Below are 27,838 nucleotides of genomic sequence, written 5' to 3'. Positions count from 1 at the left end.
AGAACCACTGAAGAAAGAGCTCCCACTTAGGGCACATTCCATGGATATACAATTGGAGAGAATCCCTTCAGCAGAGCTCTGCACCTACTGTCCACCTAATCAGTTCATATCACACTGCTTCCTGCCTGTCCTGGGAGCAGCCCCCAGTGACAGCTCTGTCTGTTGTTGCCTCCACTTGGCCATGCTCCAGACACCTCACACCACCATGGAAGAGAGGTTTCATTTGAAACAGGTCGGTGGGAATGCTTGAGATATGATGTTAATGCAAACAAATCAATATGCCACTAGGTACCTTTAAAGAATAAGCCCAGCTGTCTGGAAAAAAGAATATCCCAGGAGCTGACATTTACAAGCTGCTTCTACATCCATTACCGTACACCCATTATACCACCACCATTATCTCCACCACTGTCAAAAATGCTTCCAGAATGTCTGGAACAGAAGCAGAGAAGAGTTGTTTTTCCCTATTCCCATTTTCCATTTTCCTGCAAATGCTTCCCATTGGCAGAACCTAACAGGAAGACAACTGGCAGAGTATTCTGGGAAATCTAGTTTTGATACATAACACAGACTTTAGACTCTGGTTCTGCCATTGATCTTTGCTTGACTTTGGCAACACCCAGCCCTTGACTTCTGTCCTTAAGATTCTAGGCAGTAGTGTCAGGATGATGCTTAGCTCTCTTTCTCAGCTCTTCTGTTTGGTTCTTGCTTTTGCTAAAAGACACTGCTAGTGTGTGATTTAATCTTAACATAAAGCTAATGGGAAATTTTTATTCTTTTGAAGGCAATGTCTGTGCAATACCGAAGCGTCATGTTTGCTAATGTGGATGTGGACAATGCTCGGGTAAGATTCTTAAATCCCTCCTTGTAGATTCATAAAATCCAGTGTGATGTTGAAATGCTGTCTCAGTGATTATACAAGCAATTTGAAGTGTAATGAAGTAGTAAACGCCCTCATAAGGTTTTTGTATGTTTTGTATTCTTTAAAAGACAACAAATATGTGGCTCTCCCGCTATGTACCCTTCTCCCATACTATGGTAGAATTCGCTGATCAGTCCAGTGTTTTTCATCAGTTGCTCTTGACTCTGCCCCACAGTCCTACCCAACAGAGTTGCTCTAGACAGACAATACCAGTTGGTCAGAGTTGGGCTCAAAGTGAAAAATGGTTTTCACCCCTGTTGTTGTTCTTCAGTTGCTAAGTTGTGTCTGACTCTTTGTGACCCCATGGACTGCAGCACACCAGGCTCCTCTATCCTTCACTATCTCCTGGAGTTTTCTCCAGCTCATGTCCATTGAGTTGGTGATGCTGTCTAACCATCTCATGATCTGCTGCCCTCGTCTCCTTTTGCCTTCAATCTTTCTGAGCATCAGGGTATTTTCCAGTGAATCCGCTCTTTGCATTAGGTGGCCAAAGTATTAGGGCTTCAGCATCAGCCTTTCCGATGAATATTGAAAGGGTTGACTTCTTTTAGGATTGACTGGTTTGATCTCCCTGCTATACAAGAGACTCTCAAGAGTCTTCTCCAGCACCACAATTTGAAAGCGTCCATTCTTCATTGTTCAGCCTTCTTCATGGTCCAGCTCTCACATCTGTATATGACAACTGAAATAACCGTGTGTGGTTAGTTGCTCAGTCATGTCTGACTCTTTGTGACTCCGCAGACTGTAGCCTACCAGGCTCCTCTGTCCATGGAGATTCTCTAGGCAAGAATGCTGGAGTGGGTTGCCATGCCCTCCTCCAGGCAATCTTTCCAAGCCAGGGATTGAACCCAGGTCTCCCGCACTACCTGCAGATTCTCTACCATCTGATCCACCAGGGAAGCCCAAGAATACTGGAATGGGTAGCCTATCACTTCTCTAGGGGAAACTTCCTGACCCAAGAATAGAACCAGCGTCTCCTGCATTGCAGGAGGATTCTTTACAAGCGGAGCTACCCAGGAAGCCCAGGCCTTTGTCAGTAAAGTGATGCTTCTCTTTTTAATATGCTGTCTAGGTTTGTTGTAGCTTTCATTCCAAGGAGGAAGCATCTTTTAATTTCACCCCTGTGATAGATTATTAATAAATTTCTAAAATCCAATTCTGTGCATTACAGTCATTTTTACGTACCTTGCTTTCCCCTTTCTATAGCTTATGCTTTTTGTGGAGTTCTGTTTTTGTATGTGTGTGTGTGTGGAGTATTTTAAGCATCACAGGGAATTCCAGGAAAGCTTTCCCTTTTTTCTCTAGAGTCTTTCTTCCTCACCCCAACCCCGCTGCCCCCACTCCTGCCAAATAATCAGCCTCAAGTTTTCAATCAACATGTGCTTATTAATACATACAATGTGTCTAAAAACTTATTCTTCCTAGTATTTGTTATTTTAAAATGAGGAAAAATAGCAGTAATAAGTGGCCTGTGCATACATTGGATTGAATTTGAGCTTTTTAATTAAACAATCTATTATTTACCCATTCTGCCCTTTAACAGTTTTGTGACCACTCATCTGTTAACCTCTATAAATGTCAGTTTCTCTATATGTAAAACAAAGTAATAATATTTAACAGAATATGAAAAAATAAAAGACACAAAATATATGGCATTATACCCAGAATGTAATAAAAGTTCCATTTTTCTATTTCCCTCAAAGTGTGACAGCGTTTAATTGTCCTTTACGCTGAATCATGTACCATGCTTTGAGAATAAACAGCTAGGATTATTATCTGTCAGATATTCAAAGACTTGTGCAGCTATCAGTACAATCAATTGTACAATCAATTGTACAATCAGTACAATCAATTATCATACAAATACAATCATTTACAACTCCAAAAAGAAATATGCCCCCTTTAGTAGTCATGCCCCCTAGTCGCCTCTATCCACCACCTCAAGCCTAGATAACTGCTAGTCTACCTTCTCTGTAGACTTGCTTACTCTGGCCATTTCATATAAATGGAATAATAGAAAATGTGGTCTTTTGTGACTGGCTTCTCTCACTTAACATAAGTTTGCAAGATTTATCCACGATGTAGCATGTATCAGTATTCCATTCCCTTTTATTGCTGAATAATTTACTACCTCTTTTTTATCCATTCATTCTTTTATGGACATTTGGTTTGTTTGCAACTTTGGGGTATTATGACTAATACTGACATAAACATTTAAGCATATATTTTCATTTCTCTTGGCTATATATCTAGGAGTGGGATTATTGGGTCATATGACAACTCTATATTTAACTTATTGAGGAATTTATAAATTATCATACAAAGTACTACACCACTTTACATTCCCACCAGCAATGTAAGAGGTTTCTTATTTCTTCATATCCTCAGAAGCATTAGTTACTGTTTTACTTTTTGATTTTTATAGCTCTTTGTCTCTTAAGGTGAGACAAAATGCACAGTTTTCTTTTCTAATAATGTGTTCATTGTTGTCATTACTGTGGTCATGAAAATTATCATTTAGTGTGTGTTGGGAGTAGGGGTGGGCAGTAGGGGAAAGATTTGTTTTGATCCTGTGAACAGCCATGAAATTAAAAGACGCTTGTTCCTTGGAAGGAAAGTTATGACCAACCCAGACAGCATATTAAAAAGCAGAGACATTACTTTGCTAACAAAGTTCCATCTAGTCAAAGCTATGGTTTTTCCAGTAGTCATATATAGATGTGAGTTGGACTATAAAGAAAGCTGAGTGCCAAAGAATTGATGCTTTTGAACTGTGGTATTGGAGAAGACTCTTGAGAGTCCCTTGGACTGCAAGGAGCTCCAACTAGTCCATCCTAAAGGAGATCAATCCTGAATATTCATTGGAAGGACTGATGCTGAAGCTGAAACTCCAATACTTTGGCTACCCAATGCGAAGAACTGACTCATTTGAAAAGACCCTAAAGCTGGGAAAGATTGAAGGCAGGAGGAAAGGGGGACAACAGAGGATGCAGTGGCTGGATGGTACCACCAACTCAATGGACATGGATTTGAATAAACTCTGGGAGTTGGCAGTGGACAGGGAGACCTGGTGTGCTGCAGTCCATGGGGTTGCAAAGAGTCAGACACGACTGAGCGACTGAACTGAACTGTGGGTGGCTAACTTTCGCTTGACTCTTAAACAAGATAAACAAAAAAGTGATACTTGAAATCAGATTGTAATGGATTAGAACAGTTGGGATTCTTATATATTTTCTTTTCTCATGACTACAACATCTTTTACAGAAATGGGCAATGAAAAGAAGGTGTAAGGCATATAAGAGAGAAACACATAAGCCTTACTTAAAAATGCACAATATACCACTCCATGTCTAAGTGTGAGTTGTAAAGAGACCTTTGAGTTCAGTTCAGTCGCTCTGTTGTGTCCGACTCTATGACCCCATGAATCACAGCAGGCCAGGCCTCCCTGTCCATCACCATCTCCAGGAGTTCACTCAGACTCACGTCCATCGAGTCCGTGATGCCATCCAGCCATCTCATCCTGGGTTGTCCCCTTCTCCTCCTGCCCCCAATCCCTCCCAGCATCAGAGTCTTTTCCAATGAGTCAACTCTTCGCATGAGGTGGCCAAAGTACTGGAACTTCAGCTTTAGCATCACTCCTTCCAAAGAAATCCCAGGGCTGATCTCCTTCAGAATGGACTGGTTGGATCTCCTTGCAGTCCAAGGGACTCTCAAGAGTCTTCTCCAACACCACAGTTCAAAGGCATCAATTCTTCGGTGCTCAGCCTTCTTCACAGTCCAACTCTCACATCCATACATGACCACAGGAAAAACCATAGCCTTGACTAGACGGACCTTAATCGGTAAAGTAATGTCTCTGCTTTTGAATATACTATCTAGGTTGGTCATAACTTCTCTTCCAAGGAGTAAGCGTCTTTTAATTTCATGGCTGCAGTCACCATCTGCAGTGATTTTGGAGCCCCATAAAAAAAAGTCTGACACTGCTTCTACTGTTTCCCCATCTACTTGCCATGAAGTGATGGGACCAGATGCCATGATCTTCGTTTTCTGAATGTTGAGCTTTAAGCCAACTTTTTCACTCTCCTCTTTCACTTTCATCAAGAGGCTTTTTAGCTCCTCTTCACTTTCTGCCATAAGGGTGGTGTCATCTGCGTATCTGAGGTTATTGATATTTCTCCCGGCAATCTTGATTCCAGCTTGTGTTTCTTCCAGTCCAGCGTTTCTCATGATGTACTCTGCATAGAAGTTAAATAAGCAGGGTGACAATATACAGCCTTGACGTACTCCTTTTCCTATTTGGAACCAGTCTGTTGTTCCATGTCCAGTTCTAACTGTTGCTTCCTGACCTATAGGTCAGGTGGTCTGATATTCCCATCTCTTTCAGAATTTTCCAGAGTTTATTGTGATCCACACAGTCAAAGGCTTTGGCATAGTCAATAAAGCAGAAATAGATGTGTTTCTGAAACTCTCTTGCTTTTTCCATGATCCAGCGGATGTTGGCAATGATCAGTGGAGAAATAACTCCAGAAAGAATGAAGGGATGGGGCCAAAGCAAAAACAATACCCAGCTGTGGATGTGACTGGTGATAGAAGCAAGATCCAATGCTGTAAAGAGCAATATTGCATAGGAACATGGAATGTCAGGTCCATGAATCAAGGCAAATTGGAAGTGGTCAAACAAGAGATGGCAAGGGTGAACGTCGACATTCTAGGAATCAGCGAAATAAAATGAACTGGAATGGGTGAATTTAACTCAGACGACCATTACATCTACTACTGTGGGCAGGAATCCCTCAGAAGAAATGGAGTAGCCATGATGGTCAACAAAAGAGTCCAAAATGCAATACTTGGATGCAATCTCAAAAATGACAGAATGATCTCTGTTCGTCTCCAAGGCAAACCATTCAGTATCACAGTTATCCAAGTCTATGTATGCCCCAACCAGTAACGCTGAAGAAACTGAAGCTGAATGGTTTTATAAAGACCTACAAGATCTTTTAGAACTAACACCCAAAAAAGATGTCCTTTTCATTATAGGGGACTGGAATGCAAAAGTAGGAAGTCAAGAAACACCTGGAGTAACAGGCAAATTTGGCCTTGGAATGCGGAATGAAGCAGGGCAAAGACTAATAGAGTTTTGCCAAGAAAATGCACTGGTCATAACAAACACCCTCTTCCAACAACACAAGAGAAGACTCTACACATGGACATCACCAGATTTTACTCATTCTTATTTCTTTCCAATATGCTCTTTCCATATTGGGTTCTGCTGGGGCCTTCTTCAGTCTTTCACAAGCTCTTTTAAATAGAGCTCGTTTTGTTCTTCAGTCCATGCTGCTTTGGCTCCTAGAGTCCATCAGTGAGAAAGCTCAGGAATGTTGGAAACAGTCACTTTATGTTTTAAGATTCCTAGAGGCTTTGAGGATATGTTAGGAAAGTTCTTGGCAAAAGAATCTGTAAAGTATCAGCTATCCCTGGGCTCTCAGGCATGCCTCCTGAGACAGCACCAAGTACCATTCTTGGTCCAAAAAGAGGATACAAAAATGATGACTTCATTCCATTTCTTTTCTTTTCTAGGAGTTGGCCCAAACTTACCAGATCAAAGCAGTACCCACATTTCAGTTGTTCAAGCAAACCAAGAAGGTATGTTTCTATTGTAACTGGCAGGTTGAAATAGATTATAAAGCCATCAGAGTCTAAAAAAGGCCTGAGGTATCCTGGATGGATGAAACAACTGTACTTATTTTTATAGCAATGCAATTCTTAGTTTCTGAACTTACATATTGGCAAGGAGTTAAAAAAGGGGGGGTGAAGTGTGAGAAATCTCCCATTCAGACCATTTGAAGTGTCCAAATCTATACAAAATACCCCACTCTTGCCTCTCTCTGGGGGCATGACCATTAAAAAATAACCTTACAACAAAAGACATGATGAAACTCTTGCAGAAATGTATATGCATTTTTAACAACACTTGAGTGAATGTCAGTCAAAAGCAATCACAAGGTAATATGGCCTACTGGTTGAACAGGCAGGGTCTGGATTCAGATTTCTGTGGTTGAACTTACTAAGCTCTTGGTATCTTAGTTTCTCTATCTGTAAAAACATGAATCATAGCAAGTTTCCCCTTCCCTTGTAGGACTGTTTTGAAAATGAAATGAATTAACACAACTAAACTTTTTAGACCCTTCCTGACCCACAAATATGTTATGTTAGTTATTTTGAAGATATTAATGGAATGAAATATCTCAAATACTTTGTGTGATGAAACTAGTAATAACGTATATGACTTGGGAGCATGGACACCTGTGTATACCTTATGAAAGGTGATTTTGCAACAAACTTAAGAGGAATAAACTGTTCATTCCCTTTCATACACTATCCCATTTTGGGGAACTTTTGCTAATGAAAATACCTCATGGAAAAATAAACATCTAAGTGCATGGTAATTGTAGCATTATTTCTAACAAAATATGGAAGCAATGTAAATTACTTTTTTTAGTAAAGTGGCTTAAGTGATTTATGATACATCTTGTCTATGTGTGTGCTGAGTTGCTTCAGTCATGTGTTATTCTTTGTGGCCCTGTGGACTGTAGTCTGCCAGGCTCCTCTGTCCATGGGATTCTCCAGGCAAGAAACTGGAGTGGGGTGCCATGCCCTTCTCCAGGGGATCTTCCTGACCCAGGGATCAAACACGCATCTCTAACGTCTCCTGCATTGGCATGTGGGTTCTTCACCACTAGTACCACCTGGGAAGCCCATCTAGTCTATAAAAGAGTATACAACTAAGAATTATGAATAGAAAAGAAGCAGACTCACAGATATAGAAAACAAATTAATGGTTACGGGTAGGAGTGCAATATAGGTGTAGAGGAGTGGGAGGCACAAACTATTGGGTGTGACAGGCTCAAGGAGGTATTGTACAACATGGGAATATGGCCAATGTTTTGTAATAACTATAAATGGAAAGTAACCTTTCAAAATTATAAAAATGTTTTAGAATTTTTTTAATGAGTTAAAAATATTCAATAAAATAAAAAGGGTTATGAGGAATATACATAAAGTTTAAAAATTCATACTTCACTCTTAAAGATTATGTCTGCAGTATAAAGAATGAGATCATTTGATATGCTAGCTATAGAATTTTATTTTCAATTTCTGCTTGTTCATATGTGCTTGCTGTAACATAATTGAGGCAAAAGATTTAAATAATTCTTCCCCCAAAAGATAACACTACCTGTTTCCTCTCTTGAGTTTTTACTTGAAAACTGAAACAGTTTAACACATGCCTTCTCAACTCTGCTTACCTACATTATCAAATTGTTTGTGTGCCATCTTTTATTATCTTGTCTTCTATTCCATCTCAGAAATGAAGATGCTTCCTCCTTTGAAGTCAGTTCCATCTGTCTCTTGACTGCATCCCTCCCATCTGTGCCATGCCTTTATCCATAGTTATCCTGTTTCAAACCTGGTTTTTGGACTCTTACTGGTTTCTGCTACCCAGCTACTATTCTCCATTCCCTTTTTAGAAGTTCTCTGATTTTCCTCCAGGAAACCAAGCCCCTTCTAGTGCTTAGTCCATGTACTTCCTTAGGGTCCATCTCCAGGTGTAGACCAATCAGTGAATTCCATCACTGTCAGGAATGGGCCCTTCACTCCAGTCAAGCCAATCCAAACCCAACCAGAGCTAATTCCAGGATTTTGCTTAAGCAGTTCAGTAAGTCTCTCACTTTGATTGCACTGAATTTGAACTTGGAAAGATATAGTGCTAAAGCTCTTATAGCTGGCTTGCCACCAAAGGGAACCTAAAAATGAAGCTACCATACAGAGGAAAGCAGAATCAGGCCAAGAAGTGCCCACGGCATTGATGGAACCCTGAATCTATGTATGTCTGAAGCCTGAACTACCCCCATAAATTCTTCAGTTATATAAACTTTGGGTTGCTTTTTCTGTCATTTGGAACCAAAACATTTCTAATGAATATATCTGTTCTCTCAGACTATTCTCGTTTATTCATAATCTAACTCTTAAAAGAATTAGATGTATTCACTGCTTCCAATTCTCATTTTCCACTCATTCCCTCATCGACAGTCTTGAAAGTTATCAAGGATCTTCTTGCACCTAGTTTAAATTCCCGTTTCTCAATCCTAGTATCCCTTACTTACACCAAAGTGCATTAACTGATCAGCTTCTATACCCTGGAAACTTCCTCCTCTTTTGGCTTTGATCCTTGATTCCTCCCCAGGTTTTCCTCTTGCTTCTTTATCTCCAGCTGTTCTCACATGTAAGTGTTTCCCAAGGCTCTATCTTTTTCCCATTCTACCTCTCTCCATTAATTTCATCCCCCAATTCTAATTCTAGCTATAAATATCTTTAACTTAAACAATAGCCTCAAGTACACACCAAAGCTCTTGTTTTCTTTTCCAAATAATGCCTTGCTCCATGTATGTCATCCTCTTATTTAAATTTTTATACCCCTCCTCTGCTGTTACCTATAGGATCAAGACTGGACCTTTGTATTCCAGTCTGACTCGAATTTCTCCATGATTTTAACCCAGTCTATGTTCCCAAGCACATTTTTTGTGTGACTCAGAACTTAACTTCATATATTATTCTCATTCTCTTCCAAGTACTTGGAGTTGTTCATGTCTGATTTGAAACCCCAGTGTCTAGGAGAATCCCTCCTCTATAGAAAACACCCACTTTGTGTTCGATGGTGACTCAGTTGATAAAGAATCCACTTGCAATGCAGGAGATCCAGGTTTGATCCCTGGGTTGGGAAGATCCCCTGGAGAAGGAAATGGTAACCCACTCCAGTATTCTTGCCCGGGAAATCCCATAGAGAGAAGAGCCTAGTGGGCTACAGTCCATAGGGTCACAACAGTCGGACACTACTTAGTAACTAAACCATCACCAGTGAGTGAACAAATGAATGACTGTGTGCACAAGTGCATCTTGCTGTCTTTCCCCTGCATCCCCCACCAGCTCTGTCTCCCTTCCTGGTTTTATCCTTGTATTAATCAGACTCAGAGAAAGTTTCTTGCCAGCTCAGAACAGCTTTCTGGTTTCCTTCTCTTTATAGATGATATTGCCTGATGGCTGCTGCTACTCAACAGTTTTTTCCCTGTGTTGCAAAAATAAAACTTTGGATTCTCAGTTGATTCTGTATCTAGGCTCTGGAGCAAATCCATAGCCATGCTTTTGAGGAAAGACTTGGTCCTGTTTGGTCTCAGTTCTGTCTGGAGGTAAAAGAGCCCTGCCCTAGGGGTGGAGCAACCTCTAATCAGTCAAGTATTTCTTGACTGGTGTCTGTAGAGTATGGATCCCTTTTGAATTAATGGAACAGGATACCTGTATTGTAGGGATCACCAAGGAGCTTAAATTTGAGTTTTTTGAATTTTATGCTGATTAGCTAATGGAAAATAAAGTCAAGTGACCCTGTCTATTAAGCTGATCTGCCTCCCTATATTCTAACTGCAGAGTCATCCAGCAAGCCTTTGATTATCACATGGATATTTATCTCCCAAGAAATGTTCCTGAGACTAGAATTTCTTGTTGAATAGAACTAAATTAGCATGCTGTTTATGCTTATGCTGTTGATGTTTATGCTCATACTGTTTATGTTTATGGGGTTATTTTTTAAAACTTGGTATGTTTATATCATGATATCAAATGTTCAGATGCTAAGTCACATCCGACTCTTTGCAACCTCATAAATTGCAGCATGTCAGGCTTCCCTGTCCTTCTCTGTCACCTGCAATTTGCTCAAACTCTTGTCCATTGAGTCGATGATACCATCCAACCATATCATCCTCTTTTGGCCCCCTTCTTCTCCTGCCCTTGATCTTTTCCATCATCAGGATCTTTTCCAAGAGTCAGCTCTTCGTCTCAGGTGGCCAAAGTATTGGAGCTTCAGCTTCAGCATCAGTCCTTCCAATGAGTATTCAGGATTGATTTCCTTTAGGATTGGCTGGTTTGATCTCCTTGCTGTCTAAGGGACTCTCAAGAGTCTTCTCCGGCACCACAATTCAAAAGCATCAATTCTTCAGTGCTCAGCCTTCTTCATGGCCCACCTCTCACATCGTACCTGACTACTGGAAAAGCCACAGCTTTGACTATATAGACTTTTATTGGCAAAGTGATGTCTCTGCTTTTTAATATGCTATCTACATTTGTTACAGCTTTTTTTCCAAGGAGCAAGGGTCTTTTAATTTCATGGCTGCAGTCACTATCCACAGGGATTTTGGAGCCCAAGGAAATAACATCTGCCATTGTTTCCATTTTATTCCCCATCTATTTGCCATGAAATGATGGTACCAGATGCCAAGATCTTAGTTTTTTGGATGTTGAGTTTTCAGCCGGCTTTTTCACTCTCCTCTTTCACCTTTATCAAGAGTCTCTTTAGTTCCTCTTCACTTTCTGCCATAAGGGTAGTGTCATCTGCATATCTGAGGTTGTTAATATTTCTCCCAGCAGTCTTGATTCCAGCTTATGAGTCACCCAGCATTTCACATGCTGTACTCTGCATAAAAGTTAAATAAGCAGGGTGACAGTATACAGCCTTGATGTACTCCTTTCCCGATTTTGAACCAGTCTATTGTTCCACGTCCAGTTCTAACTGTTACTTCTTGACCCGCATACAGATTTCTCAGGAGACAGGTAGGGTACTCTGGCATTCCCATCTCTTTAAGAATTTTCCACAGTTTGTTGTGATCCATACAGTCAAAGGCTTTAGCATAGTCAATGAAGCAGAAGTAGATGTTTTTCTGGAATTCTGTTACTTTTTCTGTGATCCAGTAGCTGTTGGCAACTTGATCCCTGGTTCTTCTGCCTTTTCTAAATCCAGCTTGTACCTCTGGAAGTTCTCAGGTCATGAACTATTGAAGCCTGGCTTGGAGAATTTTGAGCATTACCTTGCTAGCGTGTGAAATGAATGCAATTGTGCAGTAGTTTGAACATTCTTTGGCGTTGCCTTTCTTTGGGATTGGAATGAAAACTGACCTTTTCCAGTCCTGTGGCCGCTGCTGAGTTTTCCAAATATTTTGTTTGTGTGTATGCGAAGAGTTGACTCATTGGAAAAGACTCTGATGCTGGGAGGGATTTGGGGCAGGAGGAAAAGGGGACAACAGAGGATGAGATGGCTGGATGGCATCACTGACTCGATGGACATGAGTCTGAGTGAACACCAGGAGATAGTGATGGACAGGGAGGCCTGGCATGCTGCGATTCATGGGGTCACAAAGAGTCGGACACAACTGAGCAACTGAACTGAACTGATATGTAATCATATCTCCAGAAGGATTCATATCTGTAGCAATTGAGATATCATTTGAAAACCTGTGGAAAAGATTTGTAATGCTGGTTCTGACTGACAAAAAATATCAACCTTCTGTGCAAAAAAAAAAAAAAAAAAAAGGCATCCAAAAAATGGGGTGGGAGAAATATATAGACACAGTATTATAAATCTTTTGGGCTTCCCCAGTGATCCAGCTGGTAAAGAACCCACCTGCCAATGCAGGAGATGCAAGAAACTCAGGTTTGATTCCTGGGTCCGGAAGATGCCCTGGAGAAGGAAATGGCAACCTACTCCAGTATTCATGCCTGGAAAATTTGATGGACAGAGGAGCCTGGTGAGCTACAGTCCATGGGGTCACAAGAGTTGGATACAACTTAGCGACTAAACCACTACAATCACCACTGCCACCAGTGAATTTACCCCCACCTGTCAATAGGAAGACTACCTGTAACATTCACCATTTTCCTGGGGTGGTGAAAAATTAAGTTCAGTTCTCTGAAACCACTTCCATAAATATTCTCTTTCTTCTGGCATGGCACAACTGAAAATTGACTTACTGAATCAGTTAACTGCTACTTATCTAATATTTTTAAAACCCCTAGAATTGAGCTCCTATGAAGAAATGTTGGTGGCAAGAATACACGGAAGAACTGTACAAAAAAGATCTTCATGACCCAGATAATCATAATGATGTGATCACTAATCTAGAGCCAGACATCTTGGAATGTGAAGTCAAGTGGGCCTTAGAAAGCCTCACTACGAACAAAGCTAGTGGAGGTGATGGAATTCCAGTTGAGCTGTTTCAAATCCTGAAAGGTGATGCTGTGAAAGTGCTGCACTCAATATGCCTCCAAGTTTGGAAAACTCAGCAGTGGCCACAGGACTGGAAAAGGTCAGTTTTCATTCCAATTCCAAAGAAAGGCAATGCAAAAGAATGCTCAAACTACTGCACAGTTGCACTCATCTCACACGCTAGTAAAGTAATGCTCTAAATTCTCCAAGCCAGACTTCAGCAATACGTGAACCGTGAACTCTCTGATGTTCAAGGTGGTTTTAGAAAAGGCAGAGGAACCAGAGATCAAATTGCCAACATCTGCTGGATCATGGAAAAAGCAAGAGAGTTCCAGAAAAAAACTATTTCTGCCTTATTGACTATGCCAAAGCCTTTGACTGTGTGGATCATAATAAACTGTGGAAAATTCTGAAAGAGATGGGAATACCAGACCACCTAACCTGCCTCTTGAGAAATCTGTATGCAGGTCAGGAAGCAACAGTTAGAACTGGACATGGAACAACAGACTGGTTCCAAATAGGAAAAGGAGTACGTCAAGGCTGTATATTGTCACCCTGCTTATTTAACTTATATACAGAGAACATCATGAGAAATGCTGGACTGGAAGAAGCACAAGCTGGAATCAAGATTGCCGGGAGAAATATCAATAACCTCAGATATGCAGATGACACCACCCTTATGGCAGAAAGTGAAGAGGAGCTAAAAAGCCTCTTGATGAAAGTGAAAGAGGACAGCGAAAAATTTGGCCTAAAGCTCGACATTCAGAAAACAAAGATCATGGCAGCTGGTCCCATCACTTCATGGCAAGTAGATGGGGAAACAGTAGAAACAGTGTCAGACTTTATTTTGGGGGGCTCCAAAATCACTACAGATGGTGATTGCAGCCATGAAATTAAAAGACGCTTACTCCTTGGAAGAGAAGTTATGACCAACCTAGATAGTATATTCAAAAGCAGAGACATTACTTTCCCGATTAAGGTCCGTCTAGTCAAGGGTATGGTTTTTCCTGTGGTCATGTATGGGTGTGAGAGTTGGACTGTGAAGAAGGCTGAGCACCGAAGAATTGATGCCTTTGAACTGTGGTGTTGGAGAAGACTCTTGAGAGTCCCTTGGACTGCAAGGAGATCCAACCAGTCCATTCTGAAGGAGATCAGCCCTGAGATTTCTTTGTAAGGAATGATGCTAAAGCTGAAATTCCGGTACTTTGGTCACCTGATGCGAAGAGTTGACTCATTGGAAAAGACTCTGATGCTGGGAGGGATTGGGAGCAGGAGGAGAAGGGGACAACCCAGGATGAGATGGCTGGATGGCATCACGGACTCGATGGACGTGAGTCTGAGTGAACTCTGGGAGATGGTGATGGACAGGGAGGCCTGGTGTGCTGTGATTCATGGGGTCGCAAAGAGTCTGACACGACTGAGCAACTGAACTGAACTGAACTGAAGAAATGTTATGAGATATGTCTTTACATTTCTGGTAAAACATCTGGCAAAGAGCCACTGTCTATTAATGTCTTTTAAAATGTACACTGTATAAAAAACCTTATGATAATTCCTCATAGGACTGAGAGTCAGGGGAATGTTCACCTCCCTTGAAAATATGATCAGCTTCCTCTCATTAGGCCAGAAGACTTAGGGAATCCCTTAGGTTTCTCTCTTTTCATTGCTGCCAAAAATCTCAGGATTACCTCTTCTACTCAAATACAATAGTCTCCCTTACCTTCAGTTTCCTGGCGTTTCCTAACTGCCAACTCCACCCTGGATCATCCTTTAATGGCTTTGTTATATATTTTTTAATACTTTTATTTATTTTTGGCCATGCTGGGTCTTTGCTGCTGTGCAGGTTTCTTTCTCTAGTTGCGGCAAGCGGGGGCCGCTCTCTAATTGCTGTGTGCAGGCTTCTTGTTGCGGTGGCTTCTCTTGTTGTGGAGCATAGACTCTAGGGCAGGCAGCTTTCAGTAGCTGAGGCATGTGGGCTCAGTAGCTGCAGCTCCCAGGCTCTAGAGCACAGGCTCGATAGTTTTGGAACACGGGCTTAGTCGCTCTGCTGCATATAGGATCTTTCCAGATCAGAGATCGAACCTGTCTCTCCTGCGTTGGCAGAGGGATTATTTACGACTGAGCCACCAGGAAAGCCTCTGGTTTTATTATTTTAGCCCCTTGAATCTTGCTTATTTGAAATATTCACAAAGCACATTGACTATACACAAAATAAAACTTTAAAAATCTAAATCAAATGAAGCTACATAACTATATGACCTAGGGTTATGGTAGATAATGAGCCTTCCCTGCTGCTGAAAGTTTTCATGCAGAGGTTGGGTGAACATCTGGCTGGGATGCACTGTAAACAACAGCTATAATTATTTCACAGTTTTAGGCCAAAGGCCAGCCAAAGCAAATCCCAGGTAATAAATACGGTGGGATGGTCCTTTCCTGCTCTGCCCCTGAGTGTGTTCATCTAGGCCATCATAGCGTGTTCCAGTAAGATTCACTGTGGTTAAAAGAAGAAAGAAAGATAGCATGGAAACATATACACTACAGTGTAAAATAGATAGCCAGAGGGAATTTGCTGTATGACTCAGGGAACTCAAACTGGGGCTCTGTAACAGCCTAGAGGGATGGGGTAGGAGGTGGGAGGGAGGTTCAAAAAGAAGGGGACTAGGTGTACCTATGGCTGATTCATGGTGATGTGTGGCAGAAACCAACACAATATTGTAAAACAATTATCCTTCAATTAAAAATAAATAATTTTTTTAAAAAACTAAAAAGAAAAAGAAAACAAAAAAGTGAAAAGGCATTCCTCTGGTGTCTTTCAGATGTGACACCCAAAACCTTGGCTGATTTTTGTGACCAGAATATTACACTATATTCTGTTAAGAGTAGTTCATAAACTTGGTTTATAGACCCTCTTAAAATCCAATGGAGACTATAAACTCTTTCCCAAAGAATACACGTATGCACCTAAATCGAAATGTGCATATATTGCTAGGCTATTCAGTGAACCTCTGAAGCTGATTGAACCTCTGAAGCTGATCACTAGATCCCCCATGTTCATAACACTGGTTCCAGACAAACTGGTAGAAGTCTGTGGAATAGAGAGAAGGAAGAGCCACAGATTTGCCAGGTCTTAGTCAACTGCTTAAATATGGGCCAACTCTCAAAAATTGGTTCCATCTTTTCATCTTTTGGGCTTCCCTGATAACTCAGTTGGTAAAGAATCTGCCTATAATGTGGGAGACCCTGGTTTGATTCCTGGGTTGGGAAGATCCCCTGGAGAAGAGATAGGCTACCTGCTGCAGTATTCTTGGGCTTCCCTTCTGGCTCAGCTGGTAAAGAATCCACCTGCAATGCGGGAGACCCAGGTTCGATCCCTGGGTTGGGAATATCCCCTGGAGAAGGGAAAGGCTACCCACTCCAGTATTCTGGCCTGGAGAATTCATTGGACTATACAGTCCATGGGGTCACAAAGAGTCGGACACGACTGAGCAACTTCCACTTTTACTTTTTCATCTTTTGATATGAGAGTAAGATGGTTCCCCAAAGCACTTAGGAAAGATGAGACCGAAGGGATGTAAGTACATAGATGCTAATAAACGAGTTATTCACAAATGAATAATACAGAAGAACAGAGCTCTCATTTTAAGCGAAAGGAAACTCTTGCCCTTATGGGTGTGAATTGTGGGCTCTAGCTGAGGACACGGACGTCATTTCCACAAGCACCCTCCTAGAAGGAGGCACAGAGATGAAAAGAATTCCAAATGAGCAGCACCTTTGGGTGCTGGAAAGAGGATAGGATTGGAAGCAGCGATCACATACTCAGCATCTTCAAGGGCCAGGCAGGAAGTGAGGAGAATGGTGGTCCCTGGAGAATCACCCTCCCAAATGGTCTTTGTTCATATTCATAAAAAACAGCATTTGACCCACCACTCCAAAAAAGTGTCTGTGGCTGACTTGCCATCTCTGGAGTCAAATGATTGTAAGTTAAATTCCAGGTCTGCTTCTTATTAGTGAGGATCTTGGGAATGTACCTTAACCACCTTCAGGCTCAGTTTCATTCTTCATAGTGACAACATCATGTGTCTTTGAACCTTGATCATGAAAATCTGTAACAATGTAAATAAAGTGCCTCACACTAGACTTGGTGTATACTATGAAATGTAGCTATTATTCGAGCCCCAGGCCCTAGCTGTGTACCTATCTCCCTGAAAATTTATAGGTAAATAGAAATATAGAAATAAAGGTTATCAGAGACCTCTAAAGCTCTTTGAGTAACTACAGTATGCATTTAAGCTAAGTCATCTTAGCATTCTGGAGTTACCTACCCAGTGGTTTCAGTCTTAATAGATTGTGGCTTCCCAGGTGGCCAGAGTGGTGAAGAACCCACCTGCCAGTGTAAGGGACATGAAAGATGCAAGTTAGATCCCTGCATCAGGAAGATCCCCTGGAGGAGGGCATGGCAATCCACTCCAGTATTCTTGCTTGGAAAGTCCCATGGACAGAGGAATCTGGTGGGCTCCTGTTCATAGGGTTGCAAAGAACTGGACACGACTGAAGCAACTTAGCCCACACAGTTACAGAGGCATTCTGCATGAGGGGAAAAAGAAAAGCGCTTTTACATGGTCTTCGGGGCTCTGAGAGGTATCAATCCCTCGAAGGGGTTACATAAAAGCCCCATGGGCATCTAATGTGTTGGCAGAGATTAATTGACTGGAGGAGGCAAGAACTAAGTGAACATGAAGGGAAAGTCAGAGAAGTACAGCAACTATGTACCACCATTTAGCAACCTTGCTGAAGATTGCTAAAGATACAGCTCCCAGCATTAGCAACTTAAAGGCAGTAATTACTTGTGTATGTCTTTTCTCCAGGGCAGGGTTTTAGGTGAGGCAAGATACTGCCCTTGTTGGGTGGAAATGTGTCTTCATTTGAATTTTTGATGTTTTGTTTATCATGGGGTTTTTTTTTTTGCATTAAATTTTAATACTTTTTTAAGTTTTTTTTTTTTTAAGTACTAAGATATTATTTATCTTCATTACTAAATTTTTTTGGCGCCCCTTAAATTTTCCACCCTAGTCCCAGCCCTGTTCTTCTCTGAATTTTAAATTGTTGAAATCATAGGAGTGTTTCATTCAGTGATTCACAAAAGGATTAACAAGACTCAATAGCATGTTACATTCATAGCTAAGATTTATTACAGCAATAAACATAGAGTTGAAACAACAGGGGGAAGAAAGATAGGCATTGTTGGAGTCTAGAAAGGTCCAGCACAAATTTCTGATGTTCTTCCTTGTCCAGAGCTACTTAGCAGTACCTAAGTTTCTAAGTACCCCTGGATAAGCACTCCCTAGCTCAAGGATATATGTGGAATGTCTCTGCCTAGGAATGCCTTTTTGAGTCTCTGGGTCTGAGTTCTTTTATATGGGGACTGGTCACATACACAAACTTTGCTAAGCAACCATTGCTTCACAACCAGCCATAACAATGGAAACTCAACAGTAAAACTAGGTGTACATTATCATTATTGATGTTTACGCAAAGCAGCTTAATAAGCCAGCAATGGCATAGTCCATTGCTCCAGAAATATATACAACAAAATCATCCATCACTAACACAAGGAACCCTTGGAGGACCACAGTCCCCAGGACTTAGTGAAGTCATGGTTCCCTTGGAGACACACCAGGAATAAGCAACCAGACCTGTTATGTTAACCTTTTCTCTCACATGGATTCATGTGGAAAATTGAAGTGTCACCTTTATTAAAAGTAGCAGTACTGCTAAATTGTGGTAATTGAAGAGCATGGCTTAGATCCATGTCAAAAGACTTTCAACTAGATTCTTGGAACCTAGACTTTGAGATGACCCATCTATGGGAGAATCTGGGACTGCAGAGGACACACTTACCCACCCAGATGGAAGAGATTCTACTGTTTTTGTAATGGTGGGAAAAAAAGTGTTAGTCATTTAGTCGTGACCGACTCTTTGAGACCCGGTGGACTGTAGCCTGCCAGGCTTCTCTGTCCATGGAATTCTCCAGCCAAGAATACTGGCATGGATAGCCATTCCATCCTCCAAAGGAATCTTCCCGACCCTGATTGAACCTGGGTATCCTGCCTTGCAGGCAGATTCTTTCCCATCTGAGCCAAAGGGAAGATGCTTTTTATAACTATTTAGCCCCCAAAGGGAGGGTGATAGCTTTCTTTAAAGAAAGAGCTATCTTTAAAAGGCAGGTATTCGGCTTACTTCCAATATGCTTTCCAGAAGGAGACAGACCTGTCCCTTGAGCAGACACTCCTAAAAGGAAGGGAACAGGCATGAGCTCATTCCTTTGTCTAGGCTCAGCTGATAAGCTTATCTTTGAACGTAGGGAGAAGAAAGTGAAGGGATATAGCAAGCAGGTATATTTTCCCAATACTGGACAGTTGAGCAGATTGCTTAATGGAAACGTAAAAACAATAGTATATGCCATTGAAAGGAATGGCTCCAAAACTGTTTTTATCCCTGAGAACAAAATTACCTCCCACTCTTCCAGTAATGGGCAGGATAACATTTTCTCTGGTCAGAGTCCAAAATCACTTGTCATACTCTCAATGAAGCTTGATATAAATTCCTACAACACCAAATTCATGCCTCTTTTTTCCCCTCCAACAGAAAGCCACCTTGTCCTGAGTGACTGACTTTCAGGCAGCTTCAGTTGATGGCATAGTTATTCATAGTTGGCAAACTATGGCCCCAGGGACAAATCTGACCCTCAGCTTTACTGGGACACAGCCATACCCATTTGTTTAAATATTATCTACAATAGCTGTTTTTGTTGCAGGAAGGGGGACCCCTTCCAGGGCCTGAGAGTGGCCTCTTGTCTAACACTCGGAAATGAATTGTCTGAGGAGATGCATGTGTTGAAAAGCAAAAGATTTGATTGGGAAGGGGCACCTGAGCAGAGAGCAGGAAGGTAAGGGAACCCAGGAGAACTGCTCTTTCACGTGACTCGCAGTCTCAGGCTTTATGGTAATGGAGTTAGTTTCCGGGTTGTCCCTGGCTGATCATTATGACTCAGACTTCTTCCTGGTGGCACGCGTATCTCTCAGCCAAGATGGAGTCCAGTGAGAAGGATTCTGGGAGGTTGGTAGGACATATGAGCTGGCGTCTCCTCTCTCCTTTAGACTTTTCCCAAATTCTTCTGGTTGATGTAGCTTGTTAGTTCCACATTCCTTACCAGGACCTCCTGTCCTAAGATAGCTCACCCAGGTGGTTACTATGATGCCTAGCCAGCTTGAGTAGTTTCAGTCAGTGATTCTCCTAATAACTTGAGTAGATTTTTCTTTAGAAAAAGGAAGTTTATTGCTGCATTGTCATTATAAAAAGTATACTGTATTTTTAATATTCTATAACTTTATAGATTTATAAAGAAAAAATTTAGATTTATGTAAAAGTTGCAGATAGTACAGAGAGTTGATTTGAGTAGTTTCGACAAAGACCATATGGCCTATAAAACCTAAGATGGGTATTACCAGGTCCCTTACCAAAAAAGTATTTATGCCACCAGTGCACTGAGAAACAGGTGCATAGGCAGTTTCTAACTCTACTACAGGAAAATGAAAGTGAATTAGTATGTTATCGAAATCTCACTACTGGAACAAGTTGAGAAAGGGGCCAGTACAGATTAAGGAAAGATTAGCTAACAGATTGCTTTATATGCTTTTTTCTTAAATTCAGGTGCAAGTAAATTCAAGTTGTTTGAAACAGACTATTTCAAAGAGGCCATGTCTTCTTGGTTAGATTTTGCTCAGCTCCAAAAACCGTAATTTACCTGCTCGCATTTGCAGAGTCTGTTCTGGGTGTTGTGATAGTGAAAGAGGAAGTGTGCAAATACTTGCAATATGATGCAGATGGTTCTGAGGAAAGAGTGAGTGTGGCTGGAGTCAGAGAGTCAGAGAAAAAAGCCAAGATAGGAACCAACTGTAATTAACCCTATCCACCTCTCAATAGAAGGTTGAGGTACTTTTAAACGTTCCCTTGTTGGGATATACCCTTTTCATCTTATTAATCACATATAATGTCTTAGAAGAAAAAGAGTATCATACTATTTCAATTATAAACTTGTATTGTTCATACAAGTATTTCCACAGCCCATCCCCCAAGAAGTATCTTGTGTGGGTTAGTTTGGTTGGGCTTTTTGGTTTATGTTGGTTGTTGCTGTTGCTTTGAGAATTTTATCGCTGCTGTTATTTCTAACTGCAGATGTCTGAAAATTGTCGAACTTTCACACAAGTGGTCCAAATGTAACTTCAGTATTCACTCAGTTGTGTATCAACTGACCAACGTATTTTATACTTATTCTATAAGGACATCACTAGCCAGATTCCTTGATGTATATTCTTAGAAGTCACTGTCTCACCAACACCCTTGCGTTTTCCCAGTGGCAGGAATAAACTCTTCATAGGTGATTGCATGTCTTTGGCATAAAAAACTGCCTCTGGTTGCACCTGGGTGGTGGGTAAATGGAGGGATGGTGTTCATGTTATTATTCTCTATTTTTGTGTATGTTTGAAAATGTCCATAATGGAAGTTTGGGTTTTCTATTTATTTATTTGGCTCTGCTGGGTCTTAGTTGTGGCATGCAGGATCTTTAGTTATGGCAAGCAAACTTTTAGTTGTGACATATAGAATCTACTTCCCTGACCAGGGATGGAACCTTGCCCCTCTGCATTGGAAGCATAGAGTCTTAGCTACAGGACCACCAGGAAACCCTGGCCTTTTTCTTTGCACTGATTGTTGGATGTAGTTGGTGGTTCTCTAATGCATGAACAACCACCATATATTCCACTGGTCTTTGCAAACTGGAGCTTGAAATTTTCATTAGCAATCATTACTAGGGTGGCAGCTGTACAAGAAAAATGAAGATGTTGAGCAGAGCAAGGTTAACACTACTTCTTAATGCTTCAGAGTGGAGCATGCTTTGAGAGGTACAACTAAACATTCAGGTTAAAATGAAAAAATATTTTGGGCAGAAATTAGATATTAATGGCCTTGCAAATATATCCTTTCGAAAGAAGGCTACTTGTGAAATGAGCCCTTATCAGTAAACTTCTCCTCATTTGTTACCTACATTTATTAAACTCCTGTAGGCAAAGACCTGTGCTAGACAGGGAGACACAAAGATAATGTTTGCCTTTGTCAAACTGGACAAAGAAAGAATAAGACAGATAACACCTAATCCCCAAAACTTAGCACTGAGTCTTAGACCTGGCCCTCAATGACCAGAAATCAACTTAGCTCAATTCACTTCAGAGTTAATGCCATTCTAATAGAGCACCTACTCTGGGTAAGGTTCTGAGCTAGATACTAAAACTGTGGAGGAAAAATATAGTCCCCATACTTGGTCTAGTGGAGAATATGGGTAATGAAATCAACTCTTGGATTCTGGAATTGCACTGGCTACTATGAGATGACAGAAAAAGACTTCAGGGAAGTCTTCATGAGTTAAATCTTAAAGGATTATTAAGGTTAGCAAGTGGTTAAAAACAAGCAGAAGCAGAGAGTTATAAAGTATCTCTGGTATGAGGTCAGGAATTATTTGGTAATCAAATACCAAGAGTATTTAACTATCACTAGAATGTGAGCTCTGTGGTGGGATTTTGTCTTGTTTTGTTCATTGTATGTCTGGATCGTGTAGGCACTCATTAAGTATTGATTAAATGAACAAACAAATCCAGCTATAAATTGTTGCTTGAGTCCAGAGTTTATGGTAGAGAGCGACAGTGGAGGTGGAAAAGATAAAGTCAAGGAATCCCTGTAAGAAGCTTGAATTTTATGATGATGGAGAAACACTCAAGAATTTCACAGAGAAAAATAGCATGGCAGGATTTGTGGTTTTGAGCTTTGCGGGGGAGAAGTCTCAGGGGCATAAGACTGGAGAAGGAAACAAAGTGTAAGCTGTTGCTAAAATCCAGGGGAAAGTTGATTGGGTAAAAACCATGGAATTCAGATACAAATTCAATGTCACCTAAAGCCACCAAATGGTTAGCATGAAGAAGACTGGCAGTACCAAGCGCTGTCCACGTGGGACAAGCAGAACACTTATCCCCTGCTAGTGGAGTTTACACTGATGCAGTCTCTTTGAAAAGCTGTTGGGTAACTCCTACAAAAGCTGAATGCAGTAATCCCCCTTTCAGGTGAACTACAGAACCCAACAAGAATGGGTGTTCATATGCCCCCAAAGATGTCTGCACAAAGGATGTTCCTAGCAGCACTCTTCGTCATAGCCCAAATGGATAAACTGTTACAGTCATGCAATAGAATACTAAAAAAAAAAAAAAAAAAGCTGAGAATGTATGGCCATTACACAGATAAATCTCAGAAACATCATGTTGAGTAAGAAGCCAGGCGCAGAAGAATACACACAACATACTATAGAATTCCATTTATAAACGTTCAAAGACAGACTCAGCCCATTTGTGGTGAAAAATCTGGAGTAGACTTTGGCTTTGGGCCCAGGGTAGTGACTGGGAGCGAGGAGCTAAGCTATATCTACATCTTGATCTGGACATGGTTATACGAGTGGGCTCTCTTTTGTAATAACTCACCAAGCTGTATGCTGCCATTTGTTCTGAATATATATGAATATTTTAAGTGGCCTCAGTTTCCTGGCTCAGGTACCTGGGTGCGTGATGGTGGCCCTGTATTAGATTCAATGTATGTAGAAGAAAGAGGAGTCAAATTCCACGGTTACCAAGGCTCTTAGTGCGTTTGTGGCTTCTGGCTGCCCAAGTCACAGCATAGGCATACCACAATCCCTATGGTCATGGAAATCACCCCTCCCTGGAAATCGCCCTTCGAGGTGAGCCCTCCTGTTTCTAATACCCCTACAGATTGTGCCACCCCTCTGTTCAGGGAACTCTCATCCAAGAAGAGAAGCCCATTTTTAGGGGCCCCCAAACTCTTTGGCTCCATACTGCTTTTTGGCAGTGGGGGAGATCCTAAGATAAGGAGTCAGAATCAGATCCACTAGAATCATTGCCATAAGAATGATAAAACAGCATCTTTTAGACCACTGGGGGTGGGGGGGACTGTCTAGAATTACGTGGCAGTGGTCATGGGGAACAGACACACCTTGGGAACTTCTCATCCCTTCTTTGCCAGTGCCTTTCTTCTGCTCAGCTATTACGTGTGCCTTCACTGGAGTCAAGCCACTCCTGAAGCAGAGGAGTAGAGGATAGAGACTCAGGAGGAACCTTGGACAGAAGCCACAAGGAAGGATAAGTGGGAGCCACTGCAAACATAGTTTAAAACAGGGGGAAAGACAGACTGAGACTGGAGTGAACCCCAAGCCTCTCCCACCCTGCTTTCCACCCCAGCATCGGTTAGAGACCAGGGACAAAGTTCCTTTCTGGCCAGGTTGAGCTGTCTCGGAAGTCCTAATATCCTCAAGTGAAAAGAGTGAAAAAAGCATGCCCAAGCTCCCAGCTCCCAGCCCCCAGCTTCGTGGAGCATGCCAAGCAGGCAAAGGCTTGCTTCCTTTGCCTTATCTTGATCAGGAGTTTCCTGGCAATGGGTTCAGTACTTTGGTCAGTTGGCTAAGCTTACCATCCTTTTTCTACCCCTGGCCAAGCCTGGTCATTCAGATGACCAAGTCCGACCTCTGTTCCTGCCAAGACTTCTTGGCTTGGTACCTCCCCTAGCCTGAGAGGGGCATGAGACTCTCATCATGCCCTAGAGGCTCCATCCAGCTGCCACTGACTCTTAAGAAAGAGCCTTTTGCAGATCCTTCCTGACACCTTCCTCCCCTGGTGGCCAAGGCCAAGAGAACTAGTTATAGAGGAGATGGCTACAAACCAGACAACCCAGATAAAACATGAAATTCTGCACCCACACTTAGGTAACCCTATTCTCGAGAATCAAAAGAGCAATTTGCTGTTATAGAAGTGGATCCCTGAGCGAGCCGGTAAGTGAAATGGGATCAAGACAGAGGCACAAGAGTGGGGTTGACTTTCAAGAAATAGAATGAACCATGATGCCCTCAGGCGCCATGCTGCTACCTGGGGAAGCAGAATCATTAGATGTGGGCGTAGTTTCTTCCCTGTTGCACACTGAGCACTGAAAGTAGTTCTAGACTTTTCTAACCCCTACCCCCGAAGTCCTAACACCATTTCTGGCTGCTGAAACCTCTCTCACTAGAAACTCAAGTCTTCACCAAATCTCAGCTTCAGTTTACCCACACTCTTCCTTTTCTCCAACCCACCTCAAACAATTGGTACAAAACTGATCATGAAGAGTAAGGGTCTTTAACTTCCATATTTCATCAGATATAAGATGTTCAATGATAGATGCACCATCCTAATTCAGAGATGTGAAAAATTGAAAAGAAAATGTGCTTCTTAGAATCATTATTATTACCTGAACTAAAGTCAGGGCATGGGAAATCACAAGCCATTTGATTTTAGGGGATCATGTATATGAATTAGCAAGCCCTCAAGATCAGTGTGTATAAATGCCCTGAGAAGTTTTGATGATTGGGTTTCCTCATTTTGAACAACATGATATATTTTAGTTCTTAGTTTAGAGGAATATCATGGAAAATTACATAAATCTGTTGGAATATTAGCATAAGCAATTTTGAAAAGGTGCCAAATAAAACATCAGAAATTTAGTGTGTTAATGTGTATTTCTCTCTAAAGTATCTTGCAGACGATGGAAATGAGTAGTGGATAAATTTATAAACAGGAACAAAATTCCACAAAGCTTCATCTTTGCCATATTTGAACCAATAAATATTTCACCTTGTGTATTTGTGAACAGATTTTTGAACTTTGTGGAGCTGATGCTAAAAAACTGGAAGAAAAGATTCGAGAATTCATGTAAGCTGATCTCCAAGACAAAATACACTTGCAATGTTCTAAAAGGCCACAGTGAATGCGTTGTGTTTTTATTTCCAGCAAACATTGTGGTGTTCTATTGATCTCTCTCCGGATGCTCTACAGGTTGAATTCCATGTCGCAGTCTCACTGCAAGAACTGTCAAAACTCTTGTGCTATCAGAGATAGTGTCATTTGCATTCTTTTAGCCTTGCACAGCTGAGTAATACCAGCTCAGTAACAAGGTTTTCCAGAGATGGCAGAAGATGGGATCTATCATAGCAATCAAGAAACATATAGAAGTCTTATTGGCTTGGTGCACTCCAAATATATAGCAGACTCTTCCCAACTGAGCCATTGTTTGTGGTACAAAATTCTTCTCCAGTGCATCACCTTGTATTGGAACCATTGGAGAAAAGAAAGCACGGTGTATACAGCTATGGTTACATGGATAAATACTATGTGCTAGGCAATATGCCAAGCCTGTAGCTGAGATTTGGCCTCTGTACACCAATACCAAATGGAACCTTAGAGACAGTTTTGGGTGAAGTAGGAAAAAAAAAAAAAAACTGCTTTATTGCTTTACCAGGCAAAGGAGGCCATGCCCTCAAAACTACGTGTCCTGACCTGGAGAGGGTAGTGAGGAATTTTATAGTAATTGTTCAAAGAGGAGGGTGTGATAGCTCATGGACATTCTTCTAATCAGTTGGTGGTGAGGTAATTGGGAGTCAGCATCATCAGCTTTCTAGTTGCAACTGGCCTGGGGTCTTTGTGCTTGTAAGCAGCATACAGTTAACTTTTCCCACCTGGTGGGGTTTCAGTATATGTAAAGCAGCTCAAAGATATTGCTGTGATTATCACTTGACGGGGAGCCAGGACCCTGCCCCAAGGCTGCGCTGTTGTTTCTCGGCTGCTCCTCCCTTGTCTCTTTCCCTTATTAGCAACTATTTGAACCTGCTGTTTGGAACTCAGGAGAGGGCATGGAGGGTGAATGAAGCCTATTTCCTACAAACAAGAAACAGGGGACACAGAAACGTTTCTGTGCCCAGGAGCCCCATGGGATACTGCTCAGTTTCAAGTCCTTTGCATCCGTTGCCTCATTTAATATTTGCAACAATCCTGTAAGTAGACATGTATGAGGAAATGTTTAATGGGCTCTCTGCATGGAAAAAGTCTGTAGTGATTGCCAATTTCTATGGTGTAAATACTTGGTAAATTTCAAGCTACCAACATGATGTTGAAAATGTTTATGTTTGGGGCTTGAACCCACAGTCCTTTAACTGGGATACGGACTTAATGAAGCTCAGGTTCTTGGTGTCTCATCACAGAAAGAGTTCAGTAAGAGACAATGTGATAGGTAAGAAGTGGTTTTATTTAGAGAGAAACACTTCACAGACAGAGTGTGAGCCATCTCTGAAGGTGAGAGCAGCGTGAAGGCATAAGGTTGTCAGTTTTTATAGGGGTGGGTAACTTCATAGGCTAATGAGTGGTAGGAGTATTCCAGCTACTTTGGAAAAGCGGTGGAGATTTCCAGGAATTGTGTCACCACCCACTTTTTGATGTTTATAGTTGGCCTTGGATCTGTCATGGTGCCTGTGGGTGTGTCATTTAGCTTGCTGATGTGTTACAATGAGCATATACTGAGGCTTAAGGTCTGATGGAAGCTGTTTGCCATGTTTTACCTATTTGGTTCTAATCAGTTTATGTTATGTCCTTGGGCTATGTCATTCTTAAGCCCTGCTCCCTTCCCTCCTGTTTCACCTTCATGGGTCCCAAATATACATCCTCCTGCTGTGTGATTAGGTCATTCTGCATCTATAATAACTTCATGCTTCAATGCTGACAGTGTATTCTTTTAAAAGCCATTTTAAACTGCAATTTAAAACTTCTAGGGCATCAACAATGCTTCTAAATCGATTCAGGTGATCACACATGAACAGCTCCTGCCAAGTCTGTGCACACATAGTGACAACCAAGTCAGAC

General features: G+C 41.5%; 1 protein-coding gene across 2 annotated transcripts in view; it reads left to right on the top strand.

Moving 5' to 3' along the window:
- TXNDC8 (thioredoxin domain containing 8) overlaps positions 1-25,903 on the top strand; it is a 36,627-nt gene extending 10,724 nt beyond the window's left edge. Inside the window, exons 3-5 of one of the 2 annotated variants that reach the window (XM_005684292.1) lie at positions 785-844; positions 6,500-6,565; positions 25,800-25,903. In XM_005684292.1, coding sequence (XP_005684349.1) covers positions 785-844; positions 6,500-6,565; positions 25,800-25,862 — 189 coding nt within the window. In that variant the 3' untranslated portion in view covers positions 25,863-25,903. Of the gene's footprint in view, positions 1-784; positions 845-6,499; positions 6,566-6,954; positions 6,956-8,513; positions 8,810-25,799 lie in introns of those variants that run through there. The other variant, XM_018052844.1, reaches the window with a different exon arrangement.

The sequence above is a fragment of the Capra hircus genome, chromosome 8 (assembly GCF_001704415.2).
Source record: "Capra hircus breed San Clemente chromosome 8, ASM170441v1, whole genome shotgun sequence".
NCBI classification, from domain to species: domain Eukaryota; kingdom Metazoa; phylum Chordata; class Mammalia; order Artiodactyla; family Bovidae; genus Capra; species Capra hircus.
This window is presented reverse-complemented; position numbering and strand designations above follow the sequence as displayed.